The sequence below is a fragment of the Melospiza georgiana genome, chromosome 27 (genome assembly GCF_028018845.1).
Source record: "Melospiza georgiana isolate bMelGeo1 chromosome 27, bMelGeo1.pri, whole genome shotgun sequence".
NCBI lineage: Eukaryota > Metazoa > Chordata > Aves > Passeriformes > Passerellidae > Melospiza > Melospiza georgiana.
The window spans coordinates 5,383,603-5,393,227 of NC_080456.1; the positions used below are offsets into that span (position 1 = coordinate 5,383,603).

The window sequence follows — 9,625 nt, forward strand, 5'->3', positions numbered from 1 at the left end:
GTGCCCGGTGTCACAGCAGTGTCACTGTGCAGGACAGGGCTGGCAGTGCCCGGTGTCACAGCAGTGTCACTGTGCAGCACAGGGCTGGCAGTGCCCGGTGTCACAGCGGTGTCACTGTACAGGACAGGGCTGGCAGTGCCCGGTCTCACAGCCCCGTCACCGTGCAGCACAGAGCTGGCAGTGCCCGGTGTCACAGCCCCGTCTCTGTGCAGCACAGGGCTGGCAGTGCCCGGTGTCACTGTGCAGCACAGGGCTGGCAGTGCCCGGTGTCACAGCCCTGTCACCATGCAGCACAGGGCTGGCAGTGCCCGGTGTCACAGCCCCGTCTCCGTGCAGCACAGGGCTGGCAGTGCCCGGTGTCACAGCAGTGTCACTGTGCAGCACAGGGCTGGCAGTGCCCGGTGTCACAGCAGTGTCACTGTGCAGAACAGGGCTGGCAGTGCCCGGTGTCACAGCCCCGTCTCCGTGCAGCACAGGGCTGGCAGTGCCCCGGGCTGTCCCCGCAGACACTGCAGACACGGAATGTGGGGTGGCAGCCAAGAGCTGCCGGCCCCGCCAGTGTTTGTGGTGCTTTTCTGTTTCTCTGGTGGAGCTCGAAGCGGCAGCCGCAGTGTTTGTGGGAGAGGCTGGTGGGAACGGGCTCCCGGCCGCTTCTCTTTGCTCCTTCCCCACAGAGCAACAAAGGCCGAGTTATGCCGGGAATAACAACAGACGCCGGCTCATTAAAACAACAGCGTCTGTGGCAAGGCACAGACACACAGTCTGCGCTTCCCAGGCAGGGCCGGGCTCCTGGGGACACCTGGGCTCTGCAGAGTCCCGCTGTCCGCACACGTCCAGCCCTGAATTCCGCGGTGTTTCTCCAGCCCGAGCAGTGTCAGAGCAAGGCTGCTCGCCCAGAGCCAGCTGTGACCCTTCCAAAGCAGAATCCTTCTCCTCCTGCCCCTCCCCTTGCTGTGTGTCACTGTAGGACACAAAACAACACGAGCACGCACACCGCTGCTCTCAAGGTGAAGAAAAAAGGAAGTTTATTCTCTGACTCCCAACATTTATAGTTTTCTAAAAGTGACAGTGGATTGGAGGGTGGCTTTTGGCAGCACGAGCCCGAAAAAGGCCCCACGTTAACAGAGGATTAACCCTTAAAAGCAACAGCCTGTTGGATATTCATGCAGCGCATCCATGATGCATAAATTCCATTCAAACACAGGATTCTGGCTGGGCAGTGTCAGCTTCTGCCTCTGAATCCTGACAGCGCCTTCGAGGTGGGAAGAAGTTCATTTCTTCTGATAAGAGAAAAATAAATTCTTTTCCTCTGAAAGATTCAGGTGTCCTGTGGCTGCTGTCTCACTGCCAGTCCTTTCTTTAAAAAAAGTATCCTACATAACATAGTTTCTATTTTAACAATTTTTATAACCTAAAACTATATTTAACACAGCACTTAAGAGAATTAATACAGCATCGCTTTCTGACACAACACATATAATATTCCTTTGGGTATTTGCGAAAAGCCAATCATAAAATACACGCATTTTCCACAATCCTGATAATCCTGGGAGAATGGCGCTTCCCAAGGCTCGGAGCCGGGGCAAGCTGGATGGCAAACCAGATGTGGACTGAAATAAACTTCATAAACTGGAATAAACTGGAATAAACTGGAATAAACTGGAATAAAGTTAATAAATGGAACAAAGGGGCAGTTGAGGGCTCGGCTGGGTCCGTGGCTCACCCTGGGCAGGGACAGAGCCGGGTCGGGCGGCCCAGCCCGGGGACACGGCAGCGCTCCCGTCCCGCCGGCGCTCCGGTAGATGGCACACGGGGCCAGCTCCGAAACCCGACACTGGGGACACTCCCTGGGAGCCGGGCCCGAGCAGGAACCAGGAAACGCGAGCTCAGCCTGCCCGGGGAGCGCTCGGCGAGCGGGGAGCGCCATGGGCAACCTGTGCGGCTGCGGCCGGCGCTGGTGAGTGCGGGGCGGGCACCGAGGATCGGGAACCGGCACCGGGCACTGGCACCGGCACCGGCACCGGCACCGACACCGGCACCGGGCACTGGCACCGGGCACAGGGGGTACCGGGCACCGGGAATCGGGAATGGGCACCGGCACCGGGCACCGGCACCGGGCACCGGCGCTGGGAACCGGGCACAGGGAACCGGGAACCGGTTACCGGTACCGGGCATCGGGAACCGGCGCCGGGCATCGGGAACAGGGCAACGGGAACCGGCACCGGGCACTGGCACTGGGAACCGGGAACCGGGCAACGACACTGGGAACCGGGAACCGGGAACTGGCACCGGGAACCGGGCACTGGCACTGGGAACTGGGAACCGGGCACTGAAACTGGGCACCGGGAACCGGCACCGGGAACCGGGCACGGGCAGGATTCGGGAGCTTTGCACCCTTGTGCTGGGCTGGGCAGGGCTGGGCAGAGCTCTGTGCCCCTGTGCTGGGGTGCCCAGGGCTCTGTGCCCTGCACCTGCCTGGCACGGACAGGTGGGCACGGCAGCAGCGCTGTGCAGGTGCCCGGGGCACGGGGACAAGGGGACAAGGGGGATTTGTCACATCTGAGCCCGGACGGGAGCGGCAGCTCGGGGCTGGGACGGAGCTGGGAAATCCCAAATCGCTGTGCTCAAATCACTCTCCTCAAATCACGGTCCTCACAAGGGGTCCCCTTGAGGGGTCCCCGGGACAAGGGGGGTTCAGCCGCCCCGTCCTGCCCTCACCCGTCCCAGCCCCTCTCCCTGCCCGCGTCTGTCCGGGTTTGATTTCACAGAATCCCAGAATAATGAGGTTGGAAGAGACCTCTAAGATCATTGAGTCCAACCTGTGCCCTGACACCTCAGCTACAGCACCAAGTGCCGTGTGCAGGCTTTGTTAAACACATCCCGAGCTGGTGATTCCACCACCTCCCAAAGCATCCCAGTGCTTTGTATTCCTGCTCGGGAGATGCTGGGCACGTTTCTGAGGCGCTGTGGCTGGCAGGGAGGGAGGGAAGGTGGCGCTTGAATCCCCCTGGCTGCTGCTGTGCCCCGCACCTCCTGCTCGCAGAGACAGGACAGCGCTCCCTGCCCAGTGGGAATAACTTCAGCTCTGCCAGGGGAAGAGCCATGAATTTCAGATGAAAGTGCAAGAAATTCATCCAGGTTTTAATAATTCCAAGAGGCACAGCATCACCTAGTGGAGGAAGGCTCGGGAGCTGAGGACGCCGAGGTTGTTCCAAGCCCTGAGCCTTGAGGAGTTTGGGATTTCGGAGCAGGAGTTGGAGGTGGGAGGTGGAAAGGTGGTCACCCACCAAAATTCCCATTTTTCATTTCAAATGAGGCACCCGGGGCATCAGGGCTTGATCAGGGCATGCCTGGGGCACAGTCTGAGGTCTGGAGAGAAAATTGATCCCAGCAAATCGATTCTGTCTGGGGAGTCATTGGTGGAGGAATTGTGCCCTCGGGTCTGGACTCTTCTGACCTTTAAAGCGGCACTAAGGTGGCACAGGCTGCCCAAATCCGGGCGCCAGGATTGTGTGGGGCAGGGATCAGCCTGGCCTTGGCACAGGGACAGGGCAGGAGCAGGGCTGTGGGTGCTGCCACGGAGAATCCCCTCGGGCCGGGAGCTCCAGCAGCGTTGGAGAGCAGGGCAGAGGTTTCCCCGCTCCCATTTCCCCTGCCACACGTGTCCCCATTCCTGGGGAGAGGCCTGGCTGTGATTATCCTGCCGACAGGAATAGCTGCAGCCCACACGCTGCCTGCAGTGCTCCTGCACTGAGGGAACAGCCCGGAATGGCAGCCCAGCCCCTGGGAGGGCAGGGACCCAAAAGGAGCTGGCTTGGTGAAATCCTCCTTGCCTGGGTGTTGGCAGGAAGGGAACTGCCCCAAAAAGGGAAGGGAAATGCCCCACAAGGTGCTGCTCTGGTGAAACCCTCACACCTGGGTGCTGGCAGGAAGAAAAGTGCCCTAAAAGGTGCTGGTTTGGTGAAATGCTCTATGTCTGGGTGCTGGCAGCAAGGGAAATGCTCTGCCACACAAACTGGGCAAGGAGGGGACGCTGCAGGCAGGGGAGGAGGAGGAGGAGGAGGCTGGGAGAGCCCCACAAAGGGGCTGCTGTGAGTTAAACCCAAATTTTGGGGAGAACCCCCTGGATTTTGGCTGTGAAGGGCTGGAGGTGCCCCTGTGGCAGCGCTGGAGCCTCGGCCACCCTGCCCTGCCAAAGCTGCCCGTGCCTGCCCAGTCCTGGTTAATCATTCCTGCCCATTCCTGCCTGCATTCCCGGGGGGTTTGTTTTCCCTCTGCAGTGCCAGGGCATGGCTGTGCTGCCTGGCAGAGCTGGCACAGGCGCAGCCCTGCCTGGGATGCTGCTCTGTGCCTGCATTCCTTCCCTGAAGCCCCATCCAGGCACTGGCAGGGCAGCTGGCCCCAAAAGGAGGGGCTGGTGATCCAAAATAAGGGTTTGGTGTCCCCAAAAGGAGAGGTTGGTGACCCCAAAAGGAGGGGTTGGTGCCAGCTGGGATGGTGCCCTGCAGCCCGTGCCTCGGAGCTGAGATCAGGAATGGAGGAAAATGCAGAAATGCAAAGCTCCAGGGAGAGGAGCTCCCATTACTGGGGATGCTGCTGGGGCAGGAGGGAGATCTGGGGTGGCTGAGGGGGTGTGGGTGTGCCCCAGCAGGAGGAAACACATCCCATCCCCTTTGGACACCTTCCCTTTGGACACCTTCCCTTTGGACATCTCCCCTGAAGGGTCACTGGGGCTCCTGGCTGGCTCTCCTGGGCTCTGTGCCACTCCCTGGTACCCCAGGTGGGGTCTGGGCTGCTTTGGGGGGCAGAGGTTTGGGATTTGCAGGGCTGATGTGTCTCTCTGCCTCTCTGATTTCAGGAAGTGCCCTTCACCTTTCAAAAGGAAGAAAGCAAAGCAAGGTAGGGACGTGTGACAATGTGTGCAGTGACAGAGCCCCTGGGGAGGGGACACTCCTTTCCACACTCGTTTTGCACTTAACCTTCCTCAGGAGGAGTTTGAGGCAGAATTTCCTTAAATCTCAAAGCAAGGAGGGTGATGTGCCACGGGATGTGGGGAGGGAAGGGACTCAGCAGCTGTGACCGTGTTCACAGGGTCTGAGGGTGAGGGAGGAGATGAGGATCTGACTCCATGTTTCAGAAGGCTGATTTATTATTTTATCATATATATTGTATTAAAACTATACTAAAAGAATAGAAGAAAGGATTTAATGAGAAGGCTGGCTAAGATTAGAAAAAGAAAGAATGATAACAAAGGTTTGTGTCTCGGACAGAGAGTCCGAGCCAGCTGACTGTGATTGGCCATTAATTAGAAATAACTGCATAAGACTAATTACAGATCTATTTGCTGCATTCCACAGCAGCAGATAACCATTTTTTACATTTTGTTCCTGAGGCCTCCCAGCTTCTCAGGAGGAAAAATCTTAAGGAAAGGATTTTTCAGAAAATATATCTGTGACAAGCAGTGCCTTTAGAACAACCAAATCCCTCCTCAAAGCACACCCAGGAGCTCTCCAGCAGGGCAGGGGCTGCAAACCCCTCCTGCAGGAGCTGCAAACATCTGTCTGACAGCCCTGCCACAATCAGGGGCATTCCTCAAGCTGTGTCCCGTGGCCTTTGGACCGTGCTGGGCAGAACGTGTTTGCCAGGCAGAGAGGAAATGACAAAGTTAAAAGTGGCTCTGACTCCTCTGAGAGCCTGACAAGGAACTCTCTGTGCTGGGTCTGTGCCTTCTGCCAAGAGCTCTGCCATGCTGGGAAACCTCATTTTCCCCAAAGAAACAAGCCCAGGCTTTCTCCTTGGGCAGCCTCAGGGCTGAGGGAGTCAGAGGAGATGGAAATCTGATTTGTGCCCAGGGGAGAGCCCACCCAGCACTGCTGCTCCCCAGGGTGGAACAACAAACCGGTCCAAGCTGACCCCTAAACTGGTGTTTCTTTTGCAGGAGCTAATGTGAGGCAGGAGGCGCAGCAGCAGCAGCCTGGCAGCAAGGTAAATTTAAATAATGAACTTCCAGAGGGTTTTCCTAAGGGTGGGTTGAGGAGACAGAGCTGCCCTGGGCTGGGGGCACACGGGGCAGGATCCAGAGCCAAGAATCCTCTCCTGCTCTGCATTCTCTAACCTGGGCACACTGCTTTGTAAGTCTCAGATCAATTTGGGGAAGACTTACCTGGTTTTATCCTTTTGTGCCCAGGCTGTCCCATCAGCAGTGCCCACGTATGAGGATGTCCCAGACGTGCCCGTGTATGCCACGGTGAGCAGGAGGGGAGTCCAGCAGGAGGAGAGCATCCACTACGCCGACATCCAGGTGTTGTGCAGGTCCCAGCCGCGCTCAGCCGCCCAGGTGAGGAGCCTGCAGCAGCACCAGCCCACCGAGTACGCCACCCTCAACTTCCCCAGGGCCAGGCTCAAGTACGACAGCAAAAACGGGACCTTGGTCTGAGAGAAACCAGGGCCTCGTCCTGCTCCTCCAGCAGGGAAAGGAGCTCAAACCATGGACTCCTCCTCCAGCAGGGAAAGGAGCTCAAACCATGGACTCATTGTCCAGCAGGGAAAGGAGCTCAAAACATGGACTCATTGTCCAGCAGGGAAAGGAGCTCAAACCATGGACTCCTCCTTCAGCAGGGAAAGGAGCTCACCTCATGGACTCATCCTCCAGCAGGGAAAGGAGCTCAAATCATGGACTCATCCTCCAGCAGGGAAAGGAGCTCAAACCATGGACTCCTCCTTCAACAGGGAAAGGAGCTCAAACCATGGACTCCTCCTCCAGCAGGGAAAGGAGCTCAAACCATGGACTCATCCTCCAGCAGGGAAAGGAGCTCAAATCATGGACTCATTGTCCAGCAGGGAAAGGAGCTCACCTCATGGACTCCTCCTCCAGCAGGAAAAGGAGCTCACCCCATGGCCTTGTCCCCAGTAGGAAAAGGAGCTCACCCCATGGACTCCTCCTTCAGCAGGAAAAGGAGCTCACCTCATGGCCTTGTCTTCCATCAAAAAAAGGAGCTCACCCCGTGGACTCATCCTCCAGCAGGGAAAGGAGCTCAGCCCATGGCCTGGTCCTCCGTCAGGAAAAGGAGCTCACCTTATGGCCTTGTCCTTCAGCAGGAAAAGGAGCTCACCTTATGGCCTTGTCCTGCTCCTCCAGCAGGGAAGGGAGCTCACCTCATGGCCTTGTCTTCCATCAGGGAAAGGAGCTCACCTCATGGACTCCTCCTTCAGTGGGAAAATGAGCTCAGCCCATGGCCTCATTGTCCAGCAGGGAAAGGAGCTCCTGTCATGGCCTTGTCCTCCATCAGGAAAAGGAGCTCACCTCATGGCCTTGTCCTCCATCAGGAAAAGGAGCTCACCCCATGGCCTTGTCCTCCATCAGGAAAAGGAGCTCACCCCATGGACTCCTCCTTCAGTGGGAAAATGAGCTCAGCCCATGGCCTTGTCCTCCAGCAGGAGAAGGAGCTCACCCCATGGCCTTGTCTTGCTCCTCCAGCAGGGAAAGGAGCTCAGCCCATGGCCTTGTCCTGCTCCTCCTGAATTCAGGAATTCAGCACTAAAGGGAGGTTCTGGTGAGGGTTTTGTGTCAGTGTTAAAGCTCTGAGCCTGCAGAGCGACTCGTGGCTGGTGCTGTGAGGAGAGGAGACCTTCAGCAGGATCTGCTGCTCCTGGAGGTGCAGCCAGGCCCTGGTGCATCCCCCTGCCCCCAAATCAGTGCTGAGCAGCCACGCCTGGTGCCTGGCAGCCAGAAATGCAGAATTAGGAGGGTACAGAAGGATTTCTGTCACTGCTGGGCTGCTCAGAGGTACATCCTCTGTGCAAACAAGTGAGGAGTGAGCTCCTGGCTCGGGCTGGAAGTGAAACAAGGGAAAATTGGCAGTTTAGCTGCAGATCAGTGCCTATTTTTAGGGCAGTTCTCTGAGTCCAGCAGCTGCCTGGGGAACTGGGAATGAACCCTGGGCAGCCTCAGAGAAGACTTTGGACTTTGCCTCCCCGTTTCCCTCATTTTGTGCTGTCAGCCCCGGTTGTAAACCCCAGTGACACCGAGCACACACCCTGTGGGGCTGTCAGCTCCACCTCTGTTTGTGGATTGGAAATAGTGTCAATAATTCAGCGTAGCAATGGTCCAAACTGGGCAGCACTGGCACCAGGGCTCCCCATACCCCTTGTGCAGGCACTAAAGCAAGGCTGGCACATTCTGCTCCTCAGTCAGGGCTGCAGAGCATATTCTGGGGCAGCCCCAGAGGCTCACAGCGTTTAGAGATGGAGATTTTATTATTAACACACAGAACTTTGCAGGGATGGTTCCTTTTATAACCACAAACAACTTTGCAGGGTTGGTTCCTTTTATAAACAAGCACAACTTTTCATTTTACGACTCAGCTGGGTGGGAAAAGCACGAAGGAGTTCCTGCTCATGGTGAAGAATAAAGCTGCTCCAGGCTGTGTTTGCCAAGGTGGGAGTGTTTGAGGACCAATATTCTCATTTTTCCTACGTGTTTTAATGAGTGCCCGAGCCCCTGGAATGGTTCTTTATCTGCCATTTCCTGAGGAGCTGCGGCTTCCACACCACCCTTGGGCTGTTCCTGGAAGCGCAGGACAATTCTATGCCCATCCTAAGACAATTCCATGTTCATCTGGAGACAATTCCATGCTCATCTTTGTCACTATAGGACACAAAACAACATCAGCACACACAGCTGCTCTCAAGGTGAAACAAGGGGAAGTTTATTTTCTGACTCCAGCATTTACAGTTTTCTAAAAGTGACAGTGACAGTGCCACCTCTCCAATGACACTGGACAAACCAACAGCCCATCCAACTTCTCTTCTTCAATAAAAGAATGCAAAACAATGAGTTATTTACAGAAAGTGTGTGAGAAAATCTGCTACAAGAATGCAAACATCAGAAGGCTTAGAGAAACTTAAAAAAATCAAAGTGACGCATCCTGGAGACAATTTCCATGCTCATCCTACAGACAATTTCCATGCTCATCCTACAGACAGTTCCACACTCCCATTCCGGTGACTTTTCCCCGGTTTTCCATGGGGAATTGTGGAAGCCTCATGTTCTGCAATACAGATTTTCCTGAAGGACTCGATTTTGCACTGAACATTAAAATCTGCCCGCGGCTGCCGTGTGTGCCCAGCGGGTGCTGATGTGCCATTAAAGATGCAATGTTCAGGTTTGAGTGAGAATTCCGCTCTTTGGGGGAGGCTTTGCGGGGCTGGGGGCACACACAGGGTCCCGTTCCCGGGGGCGGTGCGGGGCTGGGCAGGGGCATCCCCGAGCTGGCTCCGATCCCATCCCCATCCCGATCCCGGCCCCCCGATGCCGATCCCGATCCCGGGGCGGAGCCAGCGCCATCCCGCCCCATCCCGCCCCCGTTCCCGCGGCAACCGGAGACGCGCCGGGAGCAGGTAGGGCCGGGAGTGCGGGTCCTGGTACCGCCGCATCCCACGGCATCCCACCCCACCGCATCCCATGGCATCCCACCCCACCGCATCCCATCCCATCCCACCCCATCTGCATCCCATCCCATCCTGTTCCATCTCATCTCTCCCCATTCCCCCTCACCTCACCCCATCCCATCCCATTTTATCAATCCCATCCCACCCCTGCCCGCTCTCTGTCCCCATTTCTCCC

The 9,625-nt window shown here is 56.8% G+C and overlaps 1 protein-coding gene across 1 annotated transcript; it reads left to right on the forward strand.

The window, feature by feature from the left end:
- The first annotated feature begins 1,880 nt into the window (after positions 1-1,880).
- C27H11orf52 (chromosome 27 C11orf52 homolog) lies at positions 1,881-6,436 on the forward strand. The gene is made up of 4 exons (XM_058041430.1): positions 1,881-1,957; positions 4,859-4,899; positions 5,939-5,985; positions 6,188-6,436. Exons 1-4 carry the CDS (start codon positions 1,926-1,928, stop codon positions 6,434-6,436), a joined length of 369 nt encoding a protein of 122 aa, XP_057897413.1. The 5' UTR covers positions 1,881-1,925.
- The last annotated feature ends 3,189 nt before the right edge of the window (positions 6,437-9,625 follow it).

Excerpts from the sequence above, each read along its gene's own strand:
- C27H11orf52 (XM_058041430.1), top strand. The coding sequence starts at position 1,926 with ATGGGCAACCTGTGCGGCTGCGGCCGGCGCTG. Across the intron at positions 1,958-4,858 it reads TGCGGCTGCGGCCGGCGCTG|GAAGTGCCCTTCACCTTTCA; the intron begins GTGAGTGCGGGG and ends CTCTGATTTCAG. Across the intron at positions 5,986-6,187 it reads AGCAGCAGCCTGGCAGCAAG|GCTGTCCCATCAGCAGTGCC; the intron begins GTAAATTTAAAT and ends TTTTGTGCCCAG.